At 40.0% G+C, this 27,691-nt stretch overlaps 3 protein-coding genes across 12 annotated transcripts in view; 2 read left to right on the top strand and 1 right to left on the bottom strand.

The window, feature by feature from the left end:
* Positions 1-363: 363 nt before the first annotated feature.
* sav1 (salvador family WW domain containing protein 1) lies at positions 364-7,499 on the top strand. Of its 2 annotated transcripts, none has more exons than XM_051396048.1 (5): positions 364-759; positions 1,988-2,476; positions 4,649-4,919; positions 5,071-5,226; positions 5,841-7,499. In XM_051396048.1, exons 1-5 carry the CDS (start codon positions 666-668, stop codon positions 6,052-6,054), a joined length of 1,224 nt encoding a protein of 407 aa, XP_051252008.1. In that variant the 5' UTR covers positions 364-665; the 3' UTR covers positions 6,055-7,499. The 2 variants fall into 2 exon arrangements, with proteins under 2 accessions (XP_051252008.1, XP_051252010.1); XM_051396050.1 differs by lacking the exon at positions 364-759 and adding an exon at positions 798-1,086.
* Positions 7,500-8,787: 1,288 nt separating this feature from the next.
* atl1 (atlastin GTPase 1) lies at positions 8,788-21,072 on the bottom strand. 2 transcript variants are annotated; one of them, XM_051396042.1, is made up of 14 exons: positions 20,860-21,072; positions 18,971-19,221; positions 18,264-18,398; positions 17,280-17,384; positions 16,286-16,336; positions 16,049-16,105; positions 15,679-15,771; positions 15,425-15,563; positions 14,469-14,596; positions 14,195-14,251; positions 13,483-13,554; positions 12,927-13,358; positions 11,472-11,486; positions 8,788-10,927 (listed from the first exon to the last, which is right to left on the bottom strand). In XM_051396042.1, exons 1-14 carry the CDS (start codon positions 20,897-20,899, stop codon positions 10,814-10,816), a joined length of 1,689 nt encoding a protein of 562 aa, XP_051252002.1. In that variant the 5' UTR covers positions 20,900-21,072; the 3' UTR covers positions 8,788-10,813. The 2 variants fall into 2 exon arrangements, with proteins under 2 accessions (XP_051252002.1, XP_051252003.1); XM_051396043.1 differs by having other exon boundaries at positions 20,866-21,071.
* A 2,453-nt stretch (positions 21,073-23,525) lies between these two features.
* map4k5 (mitogen-activated protein kinase kinase kinase kinase 5) overlaps positions 23,526-27,691 on the top strand; it is a 31,887-nt gene continuing 27,721 nt past the window's right edge. For 7 of the 8 annotated variants that reach the window (XM_051396016.1, XM_051396018.1, XM_051396019.1 and 4 more), the window contains exons 1-2: positions 23,934-24,047; positions 24,773-25,008. In XM_051396016.1, the coding sequence (XP_051251976.1) occupies positions 24,901-25,008 (108 nt within the window). In that variant the 5' untranslated portion in view covers positions 23,934-24,047; positions 24,773-24,900. Of the gene's footprint in view, positions 24,048-24,772; positions 25,009-27,691 lie in introns of all 8 variants that reach the window. The other variant, XM_051396015.1, reaches the window with a different exon arrangement.

Here is a 27,691-nt window from a genome sequence, read left to right on the forward strand (position 1 = left end):
TATTATTGCAACTTTGAATACTTTTTGCCCTTTAAAACGTGATATGTATACACTACTCACAAAAAGTGAGGGATATTCCACTTTCGGGTGAAATTTATGGGAAAAGTTGATGCTACAGTGATATTATATCATGAAAGTAGGGCATTTAAGTAGAAGGTCAAATTAAGATCACCTGGAAAGGTTATAGTGCATTTTATGTACATTCTGAAATTTCATCCGAAAGCCGAATAACTTTTTGTGAATAGTGTATATTAAATTTAAAGAACCCTAAACTACATAAGTGCAATGTCTGCAGCTCCTGTTTCCCCCGGTTGAGAGCCTGAACACATGTGTTTGATAACCGTGTGTCACATCACTGAATGAGCTCAGCTGTCAACACGATCCGTGAATCCGCTCGCAGAGGTTGAGTTACAGGATGGGCAGGACCGTACAGTAACCAGTGAGGACCAGCGGTGGGAGCGGAGCGCCGCTCAGAGCCGGACTGTACCACTGGAGGAAACACTCCCAAGTTAGCTGGCTTTAAAAAACAAAATAACAACATTTTTTTTTGCTTAAAATGTTCACTTTCCGCGCTCCGCAAACTGAACGGGCCGGTTGCGGAGTCGAGGGGTCGTGGCCATGACATTACAGCGCCGTGTTGTTGATGTGTTCCGAGCCTTGAAGTTATGCTCTCACGAAAGAAAAGTAAAAGCGAAGCGTCCAAACCAGCCGAGGTCCACGGGAAATATGTGAAGAAGGAAACGTCGCCGCTGCTGAGAAGTAAGAAAGCAACAAGTCGTTAGCCAGCTAGCTCCAGAGTTAGCGTCAGTTAGCCTGCCAGAGAATTAACTAGGAAGCTAAAGAAAGCTACAAAAAAAAAATAAAAGTGTGTGGGGGGGGACTTGGTGCCACGTTAATGTAGCTCAAACACTTAAAACCAGCAGTTAAAAGTTTTTTTGTGCGACTTTAAACAAGCTGCTGACTGGTAGTTCAAGTGCTAGCGAGCTAAAATGCGTCTTGCTACGTTAACGTCAGCTGCGAAGCTAAAAGGAAAGCTCAAAAGATAGCCACTCGTGTTTATTAGTATATAAAGCTGTCCGATTAAAGGTGTGTTTGACTTTATTATCTGTTATTATTATGTAACTGTTTCTGACGCTGTGCTCAGTGGAGTTGTTTACTGGAAACTCAGATTTGCTGCTAGTTAGCTTCATCCGGTACAAACTGAATGAGTGTTGTCATCTGATCTTAACTTACCGAGTATATATATTTAATATGTGTTATGTTGTTAGTGGTTTACCGGTTATTTTGGTGTGGAAGACGTTTTAAAAACATGTACTTTAAACAGCAATACTCTGCTGTAACATACTACATTGCACTGCATTCACTGCACCTAAAAGCAGGAAGCTATTATCAGCTAAATGAACTAAAGTATAAAGTGAATGCACTCATTGTGCAGACAGAAAGGCCCCTGTTGGTGTAATAATGTGTTATATTATTGATACAGTAAAGCAAAAGTGTTAAGTGGAACCTTTTTGATATTATAGTTGTTAAAAATGGGGCTAAAATAAACGACTGTGTATACTGTTGGGTAGTTAAAGCGACACTATAACTATAAATCATCTTTTATAACGTGGTCATTTGATTTTGTAGGTTTAATTTCGGTCTGCCGAATGTAGCAGAGTAAGGAAATACTCTAGTACTTTATGTAAGTGTAGTACTTGAGTGAGTGTACTCGGTGTACATTACTCCACCGCCTACTTTTACTACTGTTATGTTATTTCATCTTTTTTTAATCAGGCAGTCTCAATGAGATTAACATCTCTTTTCCAAGAGAGACCTGAGAACAACAGCCATAAACAATCAAACAATCGTCAAAGGTCCTGTGCAAGAATCACTGAAAACATCAGATAGTAAAGTTTTAAACTCTCCAATGGGAATAACACGCAAGTTTAAGGGCAGTTTGCATTGTGTTGACTCGTATTCACTTGACTTGTTTACCTGGTTGCAGATCTTATGCCCTCATTCATCCGTCATGGTCCCACTATTCCCAGACGCACAGAGGTCCCTCTACCAGACATGGGGCCCTCCTACCCTGTGGCACCCAGCCGGGAGCCTGTGGTGTCCCGCAACAAGAGTTTTCTCCGTACCCCTGTGCAGAGGCCTCCTCATGAGGTGGCCCGCCGAGAGAGCCACCGCATGTCAGCACCTCCATACCTGCCTCGCAGTCTGGGAGACCTGCCCCACGAGTACGGAGGCTCCTCACAGTCCTTCCTCACAGACGTGAGCCCCATGTCTGAAAATGGAGACACCACCCGGTATTATTACCCCTCTGAACCTTACTATGACAACCAGCAGCACCAACAGCATCAGCAACGCCAGCCCAGGAGGGTCCCAGACCGCTTTCCTGAGGACTATAGATACTATGAGCACAATGAGCACAACTTCCAAAGACTTCCACGACAGCACACACCCCCAGCTCCAAGCAGACCCCCTTCAGGTAAACATGATTTTAGATATTTCTCCCTTATAGGAAAGTAAACAGGGCTCTGTGACAAGATATTGGAAAATGTGACAAAGTGAATCAGGAATTGCATTCTTGAAGTGAACACATTGTTTTGGAAAGTACATTGCAGGCAGTAATAGTCTCTTAAGGGGCTAAAATCTGCCTTTTTATGGTTTTTTGTCTGCAAATTCTGAGGTGGAAGTGGAGCTCGAGATTGAGTGGAAATCAGACCAGCATGGCCAACTTTGGAGTCCAAGAAAATGTTGCAGTTGAAGTGAAGTGGCTGTGCTAATGCATGATTGCTGCTTTGAAATGGCAAAAGTATTATGGATGGGTTACATAGGCCACTCTGAAAGGAATGCAAGCCGTTTGTTGTCTCTGAACAGCTCAAAAGAGTCATTTTATTTCAGTTTTACTGCTCCACATTGTAAACATTGTTATGATGTGTGTAATTTCCATGAGATTAAATGTTTAGGGGATCGCAGGAATTTTTCGGCCTACTCCAAACGATAGAAAGCCTTTTATTTTGTGGCTGCCTTGTCAACGTCGTGTATATGGTTTAGTATTTTGTCAGGCCCGCCTATCACATATCATGGAGCCTTGTTTGGAGTGAAGTTTAACAAGCATTAGGGGCTCTGCATTTTTCACCTCTCTGTTTGCTGAATCTTTCTGCCGGCAAACTAGCAATTTGCAGACCGCCCGCAGTCAAATGTCTCAACCTCAGAATGCTCGCTTCTATGAATCATCTGTGTACAAAGGTAATGCACTCTGTGTAGTTACATTGCAGACATGTTTTGGAGGAGTCATCTACCTACAATCAGTTGACAGTATTATTTTTGTAGTGTAAAAAACATTTTTTTTATTATTATTAACATTGGCTAATAATCGATGTAAAAATATAGATTAAAACTGTATTATATGCAGTGCCAACACTGTAGTTTAACCATTTGTTTTTTTCACAAGCATTTGAACACATGATTAGCAGCTCATTTGCACTGTCTCCTGATTATCAGTTTACTTTCTATTACTGGAAGCATTGTTTTAAAATGTGCTCATTGCAAAAGTTTCCTATCTTGTGGGATAACATCTTGGAGCAGAAATCCCTGCAACTTTTAGATGCTGGGAAACATAAAACAATATAAATTATGAATAATTTGTCATTTGTGTTGTCAAAATCTTCTGTTTGTGTTTCATATTTTGTTGATCACTCAATTCAGTTACCCATCTCATTTCTTCAGTACAACTACTGCATCACCATTGTAGTCTACCCTTGATAATTATCCAGAAATTCTTGTGATGCATTGAGCTTTAGGTCTGCAGTGAGTATGGCTCTCTGCCATTTTTCTGAGGAAAAGGGCAGAGATGATGATGATGATGAGGTGGGAGGAGGAGGAGGAGGAGTGCATTTCTGCGGAGCGCTCGCACATTCCGTCCCTTCACTCAGCAGCTGGCAAAGAGCTCCAGCTCTGTTGCTGTCACTCTCGTGCAGAATTTATCAGATTGTAGCCGCCATTTTGCTGAGATACTTAATTCTCTGCACGTTCTCCGGTGGTTTCGACCCTTTCTGAGTCCCTCCAGGCTCATTGCTTTTGATTCATGACAGTTCTCGTTCAGTCTAACTCATCCATGCAGCTGTTGGCTCTACATTCCTCACTGACATTATTTGCCAATAAAAGTACAGGACCTGTTGAATGAATCCGCTCTGCTGTCTGCTCTTAGTGTTTGGGAGTTCAGTGGTTTGTTCTCTTCCGGTGAAAGCTCCTGTGTGTATGTCTGGCCATGAAGAGATCTCTGCCTTCCTGTCCAAACGTAACGACACTCCCATTTCCTACCATTCATCAAATGATGTCGGTCAGAGTAAGATGCTCTGTCACAGTAGTCACAGAGTCAAAGGGATTAAGCACCCTGCATAAGTCATAAGTTCATTTCATTCCTCCCTTATCCCATTCTGTCCTCAGCTGTCACATCAGAATGACCTTTTTTAAATGCTGGATGTTCCTCTCCTTTAAATGACATTTTCCCACACATGTTGTTTCCGAGAAATTTCCCCAAATATTTTTTCTTTCCCAGAGGCGCTGTTTGCTGGCAGCTGCTCTACTGTATGTTTGGTCAGACATCTCTCCCTCTCCCTCTAGGTTTCTAAAAAGAAATGTTTGTTTTCCTCAGGCATAGGTCGAATACAGGCCAAGTCCCTTGGGAACCTCTCCAGTCTAACGGGAGAGGACCTCCCCCTTCCTGGCGGTTGGACCGTTGACTGGACCATCCGTGGCAGGAAGTACTACATTGACCACAACACTAACACTACACACTGGAGCCACCCTCTGGAGAGGGAAGGGCTCCCTCCGGGCTGGGAAAAGGTGGAGTCTGCTGAGTTTGGGGTCTACTATGTGGATCACATCAACAAGAGGGCACAGTATCGCCACCCCTGTGCTCCAAGGTACGTCATCAAGATTTAGTATTTTGTAAAGCTGCATTTTTTCACTTCCACTTACTTTAAGCATTTTTTTTTAATTGTCAGTCTTTTGAGTTGTCCAAACTGGTTTGACACAGATGAAATAAGGTATAAATATTACCTCTGTGTGTTCCAGTGTGCCTCGCTATGATCAGCCTCCACCATTACCTCCTCCTGTGACCTATCAGCCACGTCCTGCAGAGAGGAACCAACCCGTGCTGGTGCCAGCTAACCCGTACCACACAGCTGAGATCCCAGACTGGTTGCAGGTGTACGCCCGTGCCCCACTCAAGTGAGCACTAATATTATTATTATTATATATATTATAGCAGCAACTGTAAGTCCTTTCCTAGCATTGAATAGTCTCCCAGTAATTTTATCGTTTGGTCTCTAAACAGCTAAATTTTGGAAGAAATGCCCATTATAGGTTTTACTGGTAGTACAGCAAGACAGCATATTAGCTTATTACAAATATATGTAATTGTTGTATACGGTATGACATCTGATGACTTAACCAGAAATTGCAGTACAGCGTTTCAAAGTTAATCAAACTAGGTTTGAGGTCATTTAGAAACAGTGTCACCATTACATGCAGTTTTTCCACCAGAGAGCACTGATAAGTTTATATTTCAACAGTAAGAGGTCATGCTTATCATGTGTCACCATGGAAAAAGAACCAATTTAAGAGATCTGTAGCAAGATTGTTTATATTTAAAGATATTACTATTGCCTGATATATCTTTATTGGATTTTTTCCAATCCAGAAATGATTGTTAGTAGAATTACAGAAGTACAGATAATACAGAGACCCAGTCATCAAAACAGTGCTCCGCAGCGCCATTGTCCTCCAACACTTTGCAAAGCACCTTTTTTAAAGTACTATAAATATCTTCCCTTCTTCATCAGGTATGACCACATCTTGAAGTGGGAGTTGTTCCAGCTGGCAGACTTAGACACGTATCAGGGCATGCTGAAGCTGCTCTTCATGAAGGAGCTGGAACACATCGTCAAATCCTACGAGGCATACCGGCAGGCGCTGCTGTCGGAGGTGGAGGCTCGCAAACAGCGGCAGCAGTGGTACGCCCAGCAGCCCAACAAGAACTTCATAGGGAACATGTGATGTGAACGTGCAGCAGGGACGTCTTGCTGCCACACCTCTCTGAGGTTTCCACAGTTTGGGAGCGGTCAGGGTTTTCTTTGAAATCATGATTGACTCTTAATTGCCTCTTTACCAAACACATCTGTGCCTTCGCTTGATCCAAATATAACAGCCAGGAAGTCAAGACACACATTGGCGGGGGGCCTCCTCTCCCCCTCCTCCATGTGACACTCAATTTATGAATGACCATGTGACTGAAAAAAAACACTCCAATGAAGAAAAAAGAACCTATAATGTACTACATCTGGGGAGACGGCTTGTGGTGCCATTTCCAGCCACTGCCCTGAGAACTGAATTGCTGTATGGATTTCTGTTTTTAAGACTAAGGGGGAATAGAGTCCGGAAAACTATGGATATTTGTTCAAAAACATCCTGAGATTGTGCCTTTTTAATAAAATAAAGCGCAGCATTTTTACAATGTCTGCTCATGTCTTGTATACACCAGCTACTCCGTCATATTTTCCTGTGGGAGAAAATGACCGGCAGCTTCTTCTAATTTGTTTCTGTTTGAAATACTTCATGACTTTTTCTTTCCTTTTTGCTTTGTTACCCTCACAAACTGAAACCACACTCTTTTACATTAAACGAAGAAAGTGTGCATTTTTCTTTTCTTTTCTTTTTTTTAATGACATATCCTTTATAAGACAATCCACCAAAACGTTCACAGATATTTAAGTTTTGATATGAAACACGTCTTTATTTAAAGACCTTTGTTGGATGAAGCATCACATTTGATGCGGTGGTTTGAGCATCTCTTGGCTCTTGGCATTACTGTAAGTCAGGAATATTCTTGTGTGTGTATAATGAAACATAAATAAGCTACTGGAACTTTAAAACACTTCAGAAGACACATTAAGTATGCCAAACAAGTGCAATTCAACCTCTCCTTGTTTCATTCTTTCTGGATATTTCTTGCCTTGGTAATGACTTATTGTTTATGGATTGATGCGTATTTTCTGTGGAAGAAGTGCAGGTTCTCTGAAGCATATTCTATTGATCACTAATCAGTCAGCTTAAGATACTCAGAAATGTGTTTGTGCTGGAGGTTTTGTCTAGCAGAGATTGGTGATGGCTTCCGATTAATTTACTCACTAAGGTGAAAAAAGACAAATGTTTTATGACACTATTACTTTCCAAATATAAAATGAAAACAGAAAAATAAAGTGTTTAATGGGACTTGTTTATGAGAGTGATTACATTAGCATTTCTGAATGTCCTCAAAGGTTGCCTGATTAGCTAACAGTGGAGTAAAATTTGTTAAGAACCTCTCTTCGATGAGTCCTTCACTATGCAAGACGGTCTCAATCACAGCTTTTCAGAATGGTGCCATCAGTTTGTACATATCTGATTTTGTGGATTGCAAATACAGGACAAAAGCAATAAAGTCTGCAGTGAAGAAAAATACACTCAGTGACTGTACAGTTGTTGCCTCTCACTTTCACACGGAGCCTGAAACAATTATTTAGGTGTAAAATGATTAAAGCTGCTATAAAAGATATTTTTATAATAATGTATTAATGTAGCTCATCTCGCCCTGTCCAGGACTGTCCTATCCACTGTGTGTGATCCTGGAAGGTCCTCTACGAAGGTTCAGGTAGGCGGCTGTGTGCTGCACTCCTGGGACCAGATATACATTTACCAAACCACTAAGTGAGTCTTCTTTTCTGTTATAAAACCACAAAATACCGTTTGAAAACACTATGAATGAAGTATAAATCTCACCATTATGTAGCTTGGCCAAATACATTCTCTAGTGCAGTGTCTTCGTCACCTCATTGCGGTAAGCTAAGCTGTAATGGGCTCATTAACTGCCCCCCGAGGGCAGAAGGTGGAAAACACTGGTACTATACTGGTCGCAGTGGGTGTTTTTTATTTTTTCCCCAACGGCCACAAAGGTCAACGGGACTCACTGTTCCACACTCAAAAACAAACTTCGACACAAAGGTTTTGAGATTTGTGTTTTATCTGAAGTGATGTTAAACAATGTAACCTAAATGTAACACACTAGACCTTTAAAGGATGAAAACTAACTGCTTGGTTTGGTTAATGTATGTATGGTTAAACGCACCACCTTCATTAAAGAGAGATGCTTCCCTGAGCTTTTCGAGAGGATGTTCTGCCCCGCAACTGCTGTTTTGGTTCACTCTCACCGCTCTTGTTGTGTTATTTTTGGCTCTAAAATCCCACCATACACTACCTGTTCAGCACCAAACAGCAGACAGACACATTTGGAGACTAGCTGGTGATCATAGGCAAGCATTTGGCAGCTAAAGAGCCAGATATTTCTCTCAGGAGTTGGTAGAGACCAAAAATAGAGCGAAAAGAGAGTGAATATTGGAAACACGACTCCCTGAGCTCACCTTAAATCTGAGTGTGAGACTTGTGCATACAAAATGATTTGAACTAGTCTGAAAACCAATCGTGATCCAGTACACAACTTATACAAGTGTGACGTGAAAACAAGAAGCCTGCAGTGCACAGACACTGAGAATATACTTTTCAGTGAAGTAGGAGACATCTTGTGTCTAGCAGTTAAACTTCTGAAACAAAGAATTATTTGCATATTCATAATTTGTGGATTTTTCAATGAGGGAGAAAGAGTAAAAATGTTTGTGGAAAACATGAATATATAAGACACAAATTACTATTCAAACCAGAGTATTTTTTATGTCTTAAAGAAAGAAAAAAGTCTAGTTTTCATTAATTTGGTCCAACTTTATTAGTTATTTCCTTGTAACTGAAATTTTGCAATGCGTGTGTGGAAACTTAGCAGTGTTGACTTGGAAGAGGTTGATTCATTTGACCTTTCAGTAGACTGAGGCTCCCACGACATCCGGAGTTGATTTTAGTGTTGATGGAGGCGGCTTTAGGAATGAATTGTCAAAATCCAAGAATAACATGCTCTGATAAATCTTCCCGTTCTTTTTAAACAGATTAAATCTTCAATTATTTAATTTGGAGTGTAAACGCAACACAATGTAAACAAATGCTACTTTTCTGACTTATGAATGGGCGCTTCAACATAGTCATGAAGAAAATGGGATTTGAAAACCTCACGAATCTTAAACTGGACTTAGATGGATCTTTGTGTGAAGGCCTCACTGATGTTGATTATACATTGTGGAAGACTCAAGAAGCCACTCTGCTGCAGTGCCTTTAAATTTTCAACCCTTGAGGTCAAACCTCAGTATAAACTTGCTAAATATGCATGACAGTGTTCCTGTACTGTTGGTGACCAGATCTACATGGAAAAAAAACAGTTCAGTGCTGCAGCTGTAAGTGATGCAGACAGTTTTACAGTGAGATCTATGATTGGGGGTTATTCAATGAGCTAAAAACAATGACCACAGTTATACAAATGTACAGTAACAGTCTACTAAGCCAAAGTATTCAAACACCAAAAAGTGCTGCCACCAATACAAGCCTTTTGTTTATAATGCAAGCTGTTTTTGGGAACACAAAAAGTCTGGGCCTGGCCTCTTTCACCATGCAACAGTTTCATTTCTTTTCTTTTCTTTTTTTTTTGTTACAGATGATTCAACTTAAGTGTGTGAAGATGATGAAAGAGATGTGGAATGAGGATCCTTTTCCAAAGCAGGCCTGTCGCCCCGCCTAATAACAACTAGCTTTGATTCCTCAGTGGCCACAGAATAGCTACATTCCTCGGATTTGCTCGAACATTCAGAGAGAAAAACACAACAATGGTTTCACCCACCACCTCTACATCACAATGGAAGCCAAACACACTCTTTCCCCTCAACCTCAAAGACCAAACACATATATAGAGGATCACTGGGACGCTGCGTAAATTACAAAACTGCAAGCGGACTACAAAGTGAAAGATAATGTCAGCTATGTTGTGTAAACTTTGATCTGTTTTTGTCTTTCCACCCAGTGCTCTTATTTGAAAGAATATGTCAGCACAAAGCAACTCCCTGATCCAGAAAAGTAACACCAACCTCCAAAACAAAACATACTGCATACAACTAATAAATGTGCCATGGAGTGTCTGCATGTAGCCAGGCTGCAGTAGATGTGAAATTTTTTTTCCTTTTTTTTTCTTACATGTTATGGCACAATACCACTTTGTCACAACCATTAAAACTAAATTTTTTATAAAGTATACCTGGTTTTAGAGCTTAAAGATGACAGACATTAACCATTTACCATGCTGATGATGCTTGTAATGCTTCATTATTTAACATACAGTACATATTTTGGCTTTCAAACGTCGCAGATCATAGATATTGTTTCTTATAAACAGCACTAAACTTCAAAGAACAGAACGATCGTCACAAATGGGGATTTCACAGATTTGGCTATACTTCGAAAGATCATCGTCGATGACAAATGATGGCAAAGAAAAAACCCGTCTGATATAAAATCAACAGCTGACTGGAGGTTGGATATGCCGAGGTCTCCTCTGGCAGAGTGCCTACAGTATCTGTACAGGTGCTATTTTTTTCCACAGACAAAAAAGTGAGACAATGATAAATGGCATCCATCGCTTGAAAGCAAGCACCCTCTGAGGAGATGCTCTGACATTGCCTATACGTGAACATTATACAGTCCATTATTAGGTTTAAAGTAGTGGATGTATTGGTGGGCAGCATCAGCCAATACCAGAATAAAAGAGTGCCTGATGAGTGAGGATGTTCCTCCTCCTCCTCTTCCTCTTGTCCATCACCAGGAAGTCCCTGCTGTACTCTGTCTAATCTAATCAGTCCCTCTTCTTGTCCTGCTCCTCGGCAACCTCATCCACCTGGTGCCCGGGGAAGGCATGGTGGTACAGGTGCCTGTGATTGGCCGCTACATTGTACAGCTTGTAGAGAGCCTGTGGAGCGGAGACAGGAGACGTGTTTGCAGGCGGAGAATTTAACTCCCATAGATCACTTAAGATAATGTCAGGGTAGGGATGCAGATGAGCAATTTTAGGAGCTATGTGGATGGGTAATGGTGACAAAAATAGCCAATAAAGTGACACAAAGTTAAACATATTTGCATATGTTGGCATATATTGCTGTGAGGATCTAAATAAATGAAGGTTAATATAGTATATTCTATTTACTGTCAAAAGAACTGGTTTGACGTATACATATGACAGCTCGAACAAATCTGGAAAGAAAATAAGAATAATTTAAGGTCACCTGTCCCCCTCTGCTGTCCAGAGTCTCCTACTGAACACCAACAGTGAACAGCAGGCTGCGTTTCAGCAGCGCAGGGCGTGACATGTCCTTGTCATTATCATTAAATCATCCAGAGGTAACTATTTTTATGAACGTAATAATTTTGAGGAAACTTGAGCCCATCAACACGCTCCCTAAAAGACGCTCTTGCTGTCCCTGCCTTTGTAAACATTCACACTTGGATCCACTTACCTCATTTGTGCTTCCCTGCAGAGGCATTAAAAAGAAAAACATATATATAGTGTGAGCACATATATCCAGACAGTATATAACATAAAGCATGTTCATTATTGCTGTGATGATCTGGATTCATTCTCTCTGACACTGATTTAAAGGAGATTGTTGCCCTCTAGTGGTTTAAAGATACTGTGTCACCTATGTTGTGTATAAAGTTGTGTACTAGTATTTGTCTCTGCTGTACCTGGTGCATTCTGGTTTAATTGATTAATCGATTAGTCAGTTCCCATAAAATTAACTTCAACTTTATTAAAAGATTAAATGTTTAGAACAAAAATGGCTAAAATACACAGCAATATATTTAGATTTTGGACTCAAACAAGTAATTTGAATAAGTATTTGTGAAATTGATTAACTGAGAAAGTAATCATCAGAATAGACAATGATGAAAATAGTGACCTAAAAGTCAAACAGTTTTTGGTTCCTCTTCATCCATTGTGAGTAAATCTGTTTTCTTCCGTCAGTGGTAAATAGACATAATTTGTTCCATTTTCAGATGGGAAAATGCTGAAATCGATTTTATTTATAACATCTAGACAGGACTGAAAGGATTAGTGTATTAATCAATTAGCCGATCAGCAGAAAATGATCATTTATCGATAAAAATGCCAAAGATTCACAGGTTTGAGCTGCTCAAATGTGAGGATTTTTGTGACATTTGGGTTTGGGACTGTTGATTTTTAGCCAAAACAAGCAACCTGAAGAAATCAATTTATTGTGACAATATATAGACTAATCTATTGATCAAAAGAATAATTGACAGATTGATCAATATAGAAAATAAGTGTACAGCCATACATGTAGAATGGATTGTGTGCTTCACTACAGTCTCCTTTTAAAACTATAAAAATGTTCTACACAATGTTCGACCATATAAGATAAATTCTTCACACTTCACAGATTTGGCACCACTATTTGTACAGGACCTAATATTAAACTATATATACTAGTACATCTTCATTGTTCTGTAAATACTGGATATCTGATATTTTTTATTGATTTTAGCTCAGTTGAAAATTTAAAATCTAGTCCTTTTCTCTATTAGCTATATTAGCTATTAGTTTTACATGTTGTGCAGTTTACTGTAAACTTCTTTTTGCTGTTGATGTGTTAATTTCTGTTAATATTTTGGTTAATTTCCATGTTTTGGTGTCTGAAGACCGCCCTGTAAATGGAGACTTATTCTCAAATAAAACATTTGAGAGGGAAAATGGAACTTAATCTGTACATTGTGTGCATCTGTATGTGGACTTTTTTTTTATCTTTCTGTACAGTGTGCAAAGATTTTTTGATTGTGATTTTGCATTATTAATAAAGTGAACTTGGCCTTGATTCAAATATTGATTAAGTTAGACAGATGGACGGATTTATTCTCGACTTCATTAATGTTTATGTCGTTCATTGAATTACCTGGTCCCACAGCGCACCAGCCACCTGGTCGATGACGGCGCCGAGTTCTCGGTATTCCCCGGAGTACCGGATGTAGGCCCAGGTGCAGAGAGTGATCAGTGCCAGACCCAGGATCATGTTACACAGGCTGGCAATGATGTCCACGCCCACAAAGCCTGTGATGCCCGCAGCCACATACATGACAAAGATGACCACGAACAGAGTGGCCGGCGTGCGGGCTGCGTGGAAAATGTTCTTGGAGTCATTGTGCTTGATGTACTGGACAAACACCTCGTCGATTTCTCCCTCCAGCTGCTGCAGGTAGCGGCGGCTGAACTCCTCGCCTCCCATCTTCTTCACGCCCCGAAACACCTGCAGGGCCTCCTCTCTGATGGTGCTGTGTCGGGCCTGCAGCTCGCTGGGGGCCAGGAAGGGCCGGTCACCCCCACAGACCTGACAACACAATAACGAAGCAGAAGAAGAAGAAGAAGAAGAAGTAGAAGAAGAGGGAGGAGGGATTAGAATGCAGTTGACAGTTTGGGATTTACTTCAAAATCCTGTTTAAGTTTTCACCAACCTCCTCCATTTTCTTGTTGTACAGATCCTTTGCGGCTGCTACTGCTGCCAAATTATTCGCCTCTGCTGTGGCCTGAGAGGATGCAAATTAAATTATAGTGATCATTTATTAATGATAGTTGTTATTTATTAATAAGTAATATAAGATAAGACAATATAAGATTAACTTTATCGATCCTACACAGGAAAATAACAGTACAAGAACAGATGCTTAGATTAGCAAAAATCCCAAAAACTAGAATACTATTTAGATAATAAACATATATCATAGAGCCCAACCAATATGGTGTATATGAAATACACCTTTTCTATGTGGATTGTGCAGCGATTATAATGCAAAGGTATTTAGAAGTCGGCTTTCTCAAACAAATAACATTTTAAAGAACATATAGGTTAAATAATCTTTTATATGTAAAATTATTCAAAGTATACATCTTCAGTTCTAGTTGGCAATACTGAGAGCTACTTCTTCTCTCTTACTCACTGCTGCTTGCCACAGTGTGTCGGTGCATTTCAGATAACATATATGCCGATATTGACAGGGTATGTCTGCCAATATTGGTCAGGTTTTAATATACTGTATACAAATAAACTCCAAATTCAGGGTACAAAATACCATATATACCCAACATGAACTGTAACTTTAAAGTGCTCAAACACAAAAGTAATAAAAGTTGTTGTAATAAAAAGAGACAGAAAGACAAAAAAAGTACCTGCAGCATGGATTTTGGATGTGGCAGCTCCTCACCTTGGTAAATTTTGATGTACGCCTGAAATAAACAAAAGGATGACAACAAACGTTAAAAGAAACAGAAATGGTTAATCATCAAATAATATAAATATGTTGGATTTAGTCACAATCGAGTTCAACAGTTACTAATATACAGAATAAAAGGACAATACTTACATTATTATATTATTATTATATTGTAATGTATTGTAAGGTACAGTGTTGTGTTTTATGTCAACACGGTCCTTTCTTCTGACCTTGAAGTACTCCACCAGGCCTCTGCAGGTGATTTTGCTGCCGTTGATCTCCTTCACGTCGATGTTACGAGGACTGAGAAGCCAGGGGACCAGAACCTTCAGGTTGTTCAAGAAATCGCCATCAATCTCTAGACAGGGAGGAGAGGCAACGGCTGGTGAGTGTGTACAGTCTGTGCTGAAATTCAACAGCGTTTTCTCAGTTATATTCAGTTTCTGGTGGTAGTCCAATAAATAAATGGGAAAGATCAGCAATTCCGAGCAGCAAACAGTCAGACGCACAACAGCTTGTTCCCCCCCGGGTGCTGTTTCTCAAAAGCTCCAGTGCACCACCTGCTCCTGCACAATTCATACAGACTCAACCCTGCACCGGCTGCGTGGTTGTGTATTTATACTTGTTTCACCTCTAAAATTCAAGTAGTTGTTTAGATATGTAGATATATGTATGTGATGAGTCATACTTTGCAACCTGTTGAGTCTGAACCATACTGCATTCATACAATTCCATACATTTATTTTTATTTCTTACACATTATTCATACTTTCAGTAAGTTGTATTGAAGAGCACATGTGTACTACCTACACTTACTTATTCCCTAAATGACCTCATTCAAATTTCTTCGAATTTACTTTCTATCAAGACTCTACAGCCATGCTCACATGCTAATGATTGCTAACATTTGCTCTGCCAAAGTGGCAGACACACATTGCCGTCTCTAGTGTTACTAAAATTGTTTTATGTAGTTAATATTCTGTAAATCCTGTGTATTGAAAAGCGGCGAGTGGTATTCAGTTGGTTGCAATCTGCAACTTTACCGCTAGATGCCACTAAATCCTACACACTGGTCCTTTAAATGCCTCCATTTCAAACCTGATTTTCACTCAAGATCAGAAACCTTTGACAAGAAACAATTCTATTTATGAAAGACTGGATGAAATGTGAGACAGAGGAAGTGTACCTGTAATTCTCCCATCAAAGAGTGGGTTGGTGGCCACTTTGAGGCCGGGGTGAGGCATCAAGAAACAGGAGATGTTGGTGAAGCAGGAGTGGATGTGTTTACGCACGTTCTGCAGCTCTTCGTGCTGGTTCTCTGAGATCTACACCATAAATATACATTTAATGTACGTTATCAGTGAGACATTCAACATCACAGCAGAGAAAGCTGAAATTACAGGACTGACTGTGAATTCAAACAGATGGGTGACAACTGACCTTCAGCCTCTTCTCGAGGAACTTCATGCCTCCTTCCTGTCCGTAGGGAAACTCATACGGAAAGCTCCAGTCTCGAACGAGGAAAATCATGGACTTAACAAAAACAAATAAGCTACCATGAGACTCTTAGTAATGATATCTGATGATGTACATATATGGTCAGTTTGAACACCTGACAGTTCAAATCCTTTTGATGATTATCTAAACTTTCCATTTCTCATTAAACTTCCTTACGTAACCTCCAATCCAATATTTCAAGATGCTTAGAAAAAACCACCAGTAATAATTTTTAAATGTCATTTGCTGACATTTGGATGTAATCAGCACACTGCTGCAAATCCTTCCAGCATGTGAAAATGATATACAGTACCTGGAATGGTTTAAGGAAAGTCTCCTCCATAGCTAGTCTGCCGTACTCGGTGAAAAGCTGAAATAAGACGGATGAGATGAAATCAGGGAGGATATGAAATGTTGGGATTAAGAACCACAGTCATCTGAATATAATGTTGAAATGATATTTACAACTGGCCATTGGGTTTTAAACCTGGACCTCTCTTGCTCTTTTAGCTCTCAGTTATGCATTAGTGTTGACACTTGACGGTGTTACCTGCAAATGCTGAAGGTCGTCCTCTTGTACATTCTGTGAGATGTTGTAAACCTGAAAAAGGCCATTCATTCACATTTAATGGAAGTATGTAGTGCATAATTTAATAAAGTCATTCTGGTGTAAAAACAAAGGAAGCCCTCCACCCTCCATCCCTCCGGCCCGCAACAGGATGTAAAAAATATAATATAATCTTATGTTTTCTAGTCTTCATTTGTTGTTTGGCTGCAACAAAGATGATATTAAACAATGATCCTAAAATGTGAAGAAACTGCTGTTTGCATTTTTTTATTATGTACAATGTTAGTAATGGAAATACTTTCTAAATATTGCGCTTTCTTGTAGTACTTGAATGTTGCAGTGGCCCTCCTATGACAATACAAGCTGTGGCCCCAAGCTAATTTGAGTTTGAGACCCCTGATCTAAAGACATGCTAGCAGCCCTGTGATGCTGTGCTTTGTTGGTCTTTTGAACTCACACTGTCAATGCTGACATGCTGATGTTTGGCAGGTATAATGTTAAAATCTGGCAATTAGCGGTGAAAATGCAGGTATTTGGTCATAAACCAAAGTATCTTAGTATCTAATTTAAACCTGATGATGGTGGTAGGTGTAAAATAAAGGGATTTAAATAAAGGAAGTGACTGCAATTCATCCCAAAGGGGGACATTAATGTGTGTGCCAAAGTTCATGGGAATTCATCTAATAGTTGTTGTCAACCTCGTGGTGGCGTTAGAGGAAACCTCAGGGGATCACCAAACTTATTAGGATTCAATGTGTGGGAACCATGAATGTCACCAACTGCATTAAATTAACTTCAATCCATCCAAAGGTGTTGAGATATTTTCAGTTTGAACCGCAGTGGTGTGCAGGCCGACCACTCATAGAACCACGGTGCTAGCATGGCTGAAAATGCAAACCTTTATCCATTCATTCATTTACATAAATATGCTAATAACTAAAGTAAAGCTGGGTCAGATGGGTGAAAGTCACTGTACCTGCATGGAGCTTATCATGGTGCTCAGTGCGAACACAGTGGCTGAATCCCTCAGCGTCGACTGGCTGTCAAACGTGCCTTGGGTGTCCATTAGCAATACAGCGACCTGTGTAATGAAACAGACATAGAAACTGACCTCTGCTGCAAGGTAGTCTGTAGCATGCCTCCTTTGTGCTGAGGACGGGGAGTTATAATAGACCTTGTGGGGGATTAGGGTGTCGAAAATGAAGGGAGGAACCTCTGAGCTCAACAGCTAGTTGGTTTAGTTTTGAACGAAGATTTAAATAAATAAAAGATCTTAAAATGGCCCAAAAATAACATAAGTACAATAAATCAGATTTGAAGCTGACAACCAGTAGCACCCTGGCTTTTTCCTTGTTTTACTGCAACCTTCTGTGAAGACTAAAGATGAGAGACGCAGGTGTAAAAGCATCCAGTGGTTTTTAAGTGCAAAACAATGCTTTTTTAAATTTAACCTGTTGAAATAAAATCTCTTTGTCAGTGGTGTCCTGGCCAAGAAAGCAGCAAAGCTTTACCTCAAGCGCTTGCCACTTACATTCATACAAAATATTACAAAACAAAAGATAACAAATAATACAGGGTAAGAGCTTATTTCCACACATAAAACAAAGAAATTAATTGACAGAAGGAGGCTAGGTTGAGTCTAAACTGCAGGTCAGTCCAAGACTGAGGATCATAGTAAAATACTCCTTTTTCCCGACTGGTGGCACCTTTAAGCCAAGCCTACTGTTGGATCTAAGAGTGAAGGTATTATGTACAAATACAAACTTAGAGCACATGGGTAATCTGCCCAGAATGGCTTTGTACAGTAATACATACCAATGCTGCATCCTACACAAAGCAAGTAAAGGCTTCCACCAGCCACAGGTTAATAAAGTATCTGTGTCATATTTAATTATGATGTTATATTGTCCCTGGTTGCATTGAAATAGTCTACAGAAGGGTCTACAGTCCCAGAATTCACCTTTCTTCCGTCTGGTTTGTCCACCAGGAAGACCTCACTCCAGATCTGGATCCCAGTGGTCTCCCTCTCCGAGCCCCCCCTCCAGGAGAAGCCGGTCAGAGGCGCGTCTGCATCTCCCAGCCAGGTTTCAGAAGCCTGAGCGCAACGGGATCAGAAGGGTTGGTTCAGTGGTTCAAATATCTCTTACTGTTTTTAATTAAATGTGGGCTATTTGGTCAGTAGGTGGTCTGCTGCTTTTGTTTATACTGAATCTACATTGTTTATGTAGCTGTCACAATAATCATGAATCAAAATGAAAAAATATACACTAGAATACGTGCATGCACCAATAATATAATGGAGATCCCTTTACCTTCAGCAAAGGAGTCTAAAACCTCAGATTGTATTTATATTTCATTCTTCTTTTTCTTTCATGTATGTACTGCATCCTGTTATTAAATATCCAATAATGGGCTAAATCACTCTGAGAAAAGAATATTATCTTTTACATGAAAATAGAATATCAGCAAAATATAAGCTATTGGCAGCATCAGTAGAAAATTACTGGTTCTGCTTTTGGTCAAATCCCAATATACAAAAGTCAAACTGCAGTTATCACATTTAAAGTTTACCTTCGATCAGCAGAAAAAAAAGTAACATTTTTGAGGTAGAAAGGGCCAGCATCACACTTCAAATTCTAAATCCCCTGTACAGACCCAGATACTTACATGGTTGTACATGTAACGCAGCATGAAGTCCATGAGGAAGGACTTGCCCTTGCGGAAAGCTCCGGCCACAGAGATGGCCACCACCTCGCGGTCTCGGACCTCCTCCGCCAGCAGGATGCGGCTCAGCGCCGCCTCATCCAGCTCGAAGGTGTGATCGTCTTTGACCAGCAGCACCTGCACGGGCCGGGCTCGTCCGTCCGGCTCCTCCTCCTCTGAGCTCCAGTCATAGACATTTTTGTCACTGAGGGACCCTGGAGAACAAGAGGGGGGGGATTAAACATATTTTATACCTTTAACATGCTTTCATGCATAAAGATTATAAGTATTTTGCCTGCAGATATTTGTCTACATAACTACTTGTGATTGGCTCTGGAAGGTCAGCTAAAATGCAGTTATGTGAGTGAGTGAACAGAACTTCTTCACAGCAACAAGAGTCAAACTCAGTGGTCCATTAGACAAGACAACAGGAAGGTTAAGTCCATTATTCCTTCCTGTTAGCCCTAGATCAATATCATCGCCTGAAAGCTTGTTAATACTAATAATGAATCACGCCATGCTATCCATCCCATCTGTTTGCATCCAGTGAGATCATGTGCATTCAGAGCTTTTTCCGGAACTTTCCAAGCAGTGACTCAGTGTGTTTCCAATCTCTGCTGTCTCATGTAGAGTGTGCGAGGCTGCATGACCCTCCTGATGCAGAGCTTTTATCTTCCAAAATCCCCATTCGTGTAACATACGCTTTTCACGCCACAACAAACTTGTGCCTGATAATGCACATTCTGCAAGAGACATAAATCCTCACACAACATCGCTCTCTCCAATCTGTTGTGGCTGTGATGGTGAATTTTAAAGGATGTAATTGCATATTAAGCGTGCAAGTCGCACAAAAGCAGTGTGACAGATTAAGGAGTAGTGGGGAAATAATTTTGGGAGCCTGCTAAAAGATGTATGCAGTGGTGCCAAGAATGCACGGTGAATAATTTAAGGAGGAATCAACCAGGGTTTCCTCTCAGGGCCTGAAGAGGGCTGTCAGTCTGACTTCAGCAGAAAGGCTCGGCCGGGGGCCCGGCACAAGCTTGCCCGGTTAACCTGATCATGTTGCTGCTGCCCTCAAAACAACCGAAGACGTCAGAAGCACTGTCTGCTAAAGTGGGTCAGAGCAGATAAACTCTCAAATGACACACAGCAGCATTTTTTCCCCTCAACCTTGATACAGTCTTTCAATCCTGTCTCCCTTCCTTGCAGGCCTGTATTTTAAAGTTAACATGGGCCATAGAGGGATGCCAGTGACAATTAGGATGCTGGTTATCATTATAATCATAGTGGTGGAGGTGATCATGATCATAGCAGTAATTATAAGTATAAAAGATGGTGGTGATGAGAATTGTGACAAGCTATTTACTGATGCATTCTTACATAATTTGATGCCAGATGCAACCCATAGACCAGCATAAGAGGCTCAGTGTGATAAACACAATAAAAAGCAGAAGGTTATTCTCAGGCCTTTTTTGGGGCCTGAACCGCCCCAACATAGTATTCCCTGTATGCTGACATCTTTCACCACAGGTATTAATGGGATAACATGCCTTTAAATGCCTTTTCGCATAGGCTTGATTGACCGATATCCAAGCAGTGACAAACGAGAAAAAAAAACGGTGTATTTCTCACCACCAGTAATATTATTATTTATACTATTATTTATATTAGCATCAGAAAAAATACACACAATTGGTACACGTTTTTTTTGTCGAGAGGAAAACAAGCCTTTAATGGTGGAGTGTAGGATAAACATCTAATTGGCTGCATTGCTTACACCCTCGCCTCGACAGGAATTAAAAAAAAAAAAATGTATGTGCGTCAAGGAAAGCAATATCAAATGTTGTACGTACACTCACCCCAGCTGTCTCTATCTTTGCGGTGTTTCGCCATATTACTGTCCTTATATCCCTCTGTTTGTCCGTTAACCAGCGACCCTAGTCGGTAGTCATGGGTGTCGGTTGGGGAGGGGGGGGTTGGGAAGATGCCCTAGCTCCGCCAAAAACGATGCTTGTATCGCAGGAGGATGATGGAGCTTTTTATTCCCAGCTCGATGCAGGGAGGGAGGTTCATACGTGCAGACAGGGGGCGCTGTTGTCTGTTATTCCCACTTAATGTGAAGCAGCAGCAGCTCGATAATGCGGAAAAAATGAATGTGATTCACCGTGTTTTTGTGTTTAAATAAGTGCAGCCGCAGAGTATGTTAAGTATGGGTGCTGTAATTGGTATAAAGTCTCTTTCGTTGAGGCTGGAAGAACATTTCCAGCTTTCACCGGTAGGTGGCGGTAATTACAAAGAGATTGGAACACATGCTGCCTTCGGGTACCATCGTAAATATCAGTGCAGCAATGGTTCAGTTCAAGTAAAAGCAGAGGTGGAAGTACTTTTTGTAGTTTCTTGTATGTTCATTTTATTCTGCTTTGTACTTCTAACTCTACTACTTCTTTGAGGGATTTTTTTTGACACAGCTACATCTTAAGTTAATAGTTATGTTGAATTTTAAGAATTATCGTACAAAACGTATATTATGAAATACTATACATTGTTAGAGTTTATGCTTTATATTGTACAACTACCCAATATAATTTAAAGTAATTTTGCTCCACCTCAACCCACTATACGAGAAAAATGCTAATAAAAAGACATAATCTGTGAATATACCATAGAATAATATGACGGTCACAGGGGACAGTTTTGTACATAATTAGCACTTTTTTGAGACTTTTAAGTAAATTTAACTATTAATACTTCTGTGCGGTTACTCAAGTTAGATTTTGAATGCATGATACACAACAGTGTATTATTTTACTAGAGTAAAATATCCGTGTACTTCCTCCACCACAGTGGAGCTTTATAGATTTAAAAGTAGAATAGTTTAGCAAAAATAAGAAAAATACAGCATAAAAGTCTTGCATTCAAAATTTTAATTAAGTAAAAGTACAGTAGAACATCCCACTTTGCATGCAAAATAGTCTCTGTCCAAGTTATATTACAGGATTAGGATGTGAGCAGCATTTTAATATTGTCGCTGGCCTAGGTGGGGCCGATTGTAGCTATTAATATTAACTATGTGTTATCTTTTATGGTCATTCTAGGTTTTTTTGAAGTCTTTATTAAGTAACTACTAACTGCAGCTTTCATGTAGAGGAAGTGGAGTAAAAAGTAACATAGTTCCTCAGGTTTCCCGCGATAAGGAATGGGGATGTCAGAATGTTCTTTGTTCCTTGTTCCTTGTGAAATTCATTAGCCGGAAAAAAAAACTGCTACTATGAACAGTTTCTGACGCAAACAAATTTATGTGTAAAAATAACCCAGTGGTTCCCAACCTGGGGTTCAGGGCCTCCACTAGGGGTCGCCAAAGCTTCACAGGGGTCGTCTTAATAAATATACACAGGAGGGCTAGCATTTGATTCATTTCTGAGTAGAAAACAAAATGGCATTATTTTTAAAGTTAATTATTTAACATATAAACTTTAAAGACCTGAACACAAGTTATATTCACAGAGCCATCTATCTCTCTACTGAACTCGTCCTGTGTATGTAAGTGTGCAGTTAAAACAACCAAAGAGCTAATAGCTCAATGAGAAGAAAACACTGAATTTGTCAAAAAACAAAGCCCTTATAAAACAGACAGAATTGTGTAAAATAAATAAATAAATAAATAAATACCAGGAAATAATCTGCTCAAATTAATCCTAATCACTTGTTTTACACAAACTTCCTGCAGTTACTGTGTTCACTATTTGGGTTTATTGTACAGTGTATCAGTTCTGTTCTGTGTTGTTATTGTTATGCATTGAATATAATGTGAAATATCCATAAAATATGTCTCTTAGTCAGTTTACTCAATGATAGAAAAGGGGCCTCACTTAAGGAAAAAGGTTGGGAACCAGTGGAATAACCTACAATAACTGAATATTTAATCTTTGCTGCTTCCCAACTACAATCGGAATCACTCTTATTGGCCAGCCATGTTTACACTGCTCTCACTGTACATACACAGAATAAGCATAAAGGTACATCTTACATCTTATCTTCACGCAGAGTGCAAAGAACATTTACATGCAGGTATTTTTTTTATGTAGAAAAGATAACATGAGTAGATGTGGTTGTGTTTAAAAAAATAAACTGAATTAAGTTTACAGGTACAAAGCAACACATGCTGCCTTCGGGTACCATCGTAAATATCCATACAGCAATGGTTCAGTTTCAAGTAGTTTCTTGTATGTTCATTTTATTCTGCTTTGTACTTCTAACTCTACTACTTCTTTGAGGGATTTTTTTTTGACACAGCTACAACTTAAGTTAATAGTTATGTTGAATTTTAAGAATTAGCAATTCTCTAGATTTATAACGACTAATACAACTTGTATTATATGCTCAATGTTGTAATTACTTCACAATTAAAATGTATTGTATTTTTTTTTTTTTCTGTTGAGACGTGAGATTTTCCGAGCAGTTCCTGAACTAGGCACCAGGATCCTGTATCTGCAACAGAGAGAGAGAGAGAGGGAGAGAGAGACACAGAGAGAGAGGGAGAGAGAGAGAGAGGGGCAGAGGCAGAGGCAGATTAGCAACACACTGTTGCTTTTTTTTTTCTCAACGGGAATGAATTTAAAGAGTAATACTTGACGTTATTATTGTAGTTTACCGTTAATATATATTCACACACGGACTCCGAGGCGTCTCTACCAACTGTCAGCAGAAGGGGGAACTGACATGTCAACGGCTGAAACTTAACGCTGGGGTTCTTCTTGAACTCGACTGTAACGTCCGCGGCCGCCGCACCGCTGAAGGAGACGGAGGGGACGGCAACAGCCAACTGAAGTTTATTACTGTTTCCTCGATAACAAAGAGGAGGAGGAGGAGGAGGAAGAGGAGGGGGGACGCTTATTTTTGTTAAAAGAGAGACACAGAGAGAAGAGAGAGAGAGAGAAAGGGGGGGTGGGGGGGGTTGAAAGATTATTCGACGCCATCGTACGGTTAACGATCTGGAGGAGATTTAAAATGCGGGACATCCGCGGTGTTTGCACGGTTGAAGGTAGGCACTGCTGAAGTTGGGGAGCAGGGGCGAAGCTAACTTGACGTCTGCTAGTTAGCGTTAGCTGTTAGCCGCCTGGATGCTAAGCCCCCCCTAACTCCTGTTGGACCCGGCTCTGGCTATTTGCTGGAGTGACCACGGTGTTAATGTTATTTTAGTGCTTCAGTATGGGGATTAAGTAAACTTTGGTTTTATTAAAGGGCTGGCAGGGTTATTTTAAAAGCGTGGTCCGTTACAATTACTAGTTACCTGTTGATAATTGTAGTCAGTAATCCAAGTTTCACAGTGTTAATGTAACTTGATTACTTTTTGATTACCTTAACACTAAGTGCAAATAATGACAGGAGTAGAAAAATGTCAATAAGTAGTGTTTACTATTAAGTTTATGAATATTTTTAGCGTTTTAGCATCTAAAATGTGTCCTTTTTTTTAAAGAATAACTGATGTATTTTAAAATTGTAATCCTGCTAATAATCCAGTTTCTAACTGAATGTAACTATAATCTGATTAAGTCTTTTTTCTGTACTTTTCTGTAATGGATTACAGTCAGTTACATGTAATCTGTTACTCCCCAAGCCAGGTCACATAGAGCATGTACCAAGATATTAATGTCCTCATCTGTTCTGCTGCTTTTAAAGCACATTAATGGTTTTTTAATTTAGGTAACATAAAAGCTTTTGTCAACACTGTCCTCCAAACCTAACTAATGTCTCTGTCTCTGTCAGGACATGGAGCACGGAGAAGAATCGCCTGAGTAACAGTGATTTTATTCAGGACGTTTGCTTCACCAAACCACCGCCGTCAGATTTGAGCAAGCCAACTAAATGTAAAGGATTGTTTGGTTCAAGCTACCATGGATATCTTTCCCCGGCCAAGCGGTGAAATCCAGAGGAGGAACCCTCAGCATGACTTTGAGCTCATTCAACGGGTGGGAAGTGGCACATATGGAGACGTGTACAAGGTATAGTGGAGTTACTGGTTCCCACAGCTTGTCACCAGAGCTGGAGATATCTTGGCTTTCCATCACGTGACAAATCAATCCGTCGTCCTAATTTAAGGCAGAGTGTAGTTTTGATTTGGAAGTCATCATAACATGTGGCGAGCACATTTTAGACAGTAGCTGCTGAGTGAGGGCCAAGTTCTGCATCCATTGCTTTAGTCTTTTTCAGCTACAAGAATGCACGTATTGGCAGAAATAACACATAATCAGCTAGGGGGTGGGAATATTAGAACTTTATACTACTCTTAAACAAGCTGGATTATATATTAACTGTGAGATTTAAGACAATACTAGTATTGTTCAGCTGCAACAATACAAGTTGTTGATTAATGGATTAGTAGATGCAAAGAAAAAGCTGCAGTGTGTCTCAGATGTGAGGATTTGCTACTCTATTTGGTCATATCTTCTTAGTGTGGACTGTTGGTCAGACAAAACAAGCAATGAGAAGGTGCCACATGCTCTAGGAAACTAACTAACTAAACTAAAGTCTGGTAATCAAGAATATTGTGTGCAGATGAATCAATAAGCATTGCTGAACACGTTTGACTGTTCAAACTGGCTCAGTGAACAGTGAATGCTTGTACCTGCTTGTCCATTTTATCCACATTACTTTTTCTTTTTGCAGTGGAGACTGTTACCCATACCTAGTCTAAAGCAGCAGTATTAAAGCATGTATTAAATCAGCCGTAGTTATTCCCAAATGCATAATGGCTTACTATCAGTTATTGAGTTGAATTACTTATACTGAACCTTGTAAATAATCTTAAGGTCTACAAATTGCCCTCAATGTCAGTGACTTGATAGTGCAGGCGATTCTGCCACAGCATTCTGGTATCAGTGCTCCTCTATGTCTGTCTATATTCATGCATTTCATATTTTTGCTGTCTTTAAGAGCCCTTACGGTTTCACACAATTATTTTTAGATAACTTGCATGAAGTGACATTTCACAGACAGACAGCAACTTTTGCAATAGTTAAAGAGTCAAACAGATTGAGAACTTCCAAAACCAGGAGTAAAGAGTAAGTTTGTGAACACTATTCCTTTATGGCTGTATTAGTATCAAGTGGATGCAATTTTTGGAAGAAAGTTACTTTAGGAATGATTGTAAATGTTTTATTGGTATTTACTGTAGAGACAGATGGCACTGTGCTCCTGCATTGCATTGTTTTTACCATGTGATATGAGAAGAGTGAAAGTCTATACAGCCAAACAAAATAACTCATCCAGATTTTTCCAACTGTCTGTTGGCTAGAGAGGTGCTGCAGAATTTTCTTGTTTATCCATCTGTCACGGACAAACAGACGAACCATCTGATCCAGGGTGTGATAGTTCAGGCAGCCCGTCATGGTCCCTCTCCATACAAAGCCTCTCTGGCCAGCCCCCACCCCCAGACAGGCCACTGGTGGAATGCTGCGCCTGGTATTCTCCCACAGCTCACAGGCTGTAGGGCTGCAGCGGGTTGAAATATGATCAGGCCCCTGTCTAAACATGCGTTTCACTATGGGTGTGTTCAGGGCCGCACTGACAGTGGAAACACCTCAAATTGGGAAAAGTCCTCATTTTGGCCTGCTGTGCTCAGTTAAAATTTAATGGCCGCAGCATTCCTCGCTTTGGATGATTTATTACATCTGCTTTATATTAATTTGAGAATCAAATATTCTTTCTCTTTATTATTACTGGTGATAATGATACATCTATCTTCATTATAATGTCATACCCTTGGCTTTAAGCATAGTTTATTGTTATAATATCCCTTTTATATGGTGGGATTATTTTTAGAATCAGACTCTTACTTACTTATTATTTGTACCAGGAAAATGTTGTTTTTCTTTGCATGAGCGAATGAAATGCCACCAAGAGTATCTGCACTGTACTGTTACTAGCTCTGCCTCTGTCAGTGCTTGTGTCACAGATGGATGACAAAGAAGGAACCAAAGAATCCTGCATACGGCCAATCTTCACTTTATTGTTTCGGTTAAGATTTTTTTTTTATCCTACACACCTCATTAAGCCTGTTATAGCGTGCAAGAACTTACTTGTTGTTAAAAGAGGATGTAATGTGATGTTTTTGCAGAGTCAGTGTCTACATGCTCACTACAGTTAGCTGAATGTTGGACCTAGTTACCTGTTTTAACCTCAGTCTGACATGGTGATTGATCATCAGGCCTAGTCTCTTTAGAGGTTATGTCAGACCTTCCTACAGTCAAAGTTTATTTCAGGTTGTTAAAGTTGTGTCCTCTGCTGCATTACATATCTGAAGAGTCAATTCAGAACTTCCCCTTTCTGGGTTTAGTTCTCAGGTTGACTTTAACCACTTCGGGAAGTGTAAAGCTAGATACAGGCTGTAAGTATTTGGTCAATATTTAAACATACTAGCAGGAGAGTCACTGACTTCTACCATTAAAAGCTGAATAAATGTGCCATAGTACAGCACATTAGGGCTGGGTATTGTTAAGAACCTCACGATTCACATCGATTCGATATTGATTTTAAATGCTTCGATATCCATTCAGTAATAAGTAAATTACAGCTTCGGGACGGCGACTTCTGTCCTGTGTTTGCGTGTTGGTATGGCGTATCGTCGTTCGAGTGTGTATACCATCTTCTTAAAACCCCCCGTTTTCCACGACACTGTACGCTCGT

Source organism: Dicentrarchus labrax, unplaced genomic scaffold, assembly GCF_905237075.1.
Source record: "Dicentrarchus labrax unplaced genomic scaffold, dlabrax2021, whole genome shotgun sequence".
NCBI classification, from domain to species: Eukaryota; Metazoa; Chordata; class Actinopteri; family Moronidae; genus Dicentrarchus; species Dicentrarchus labrax.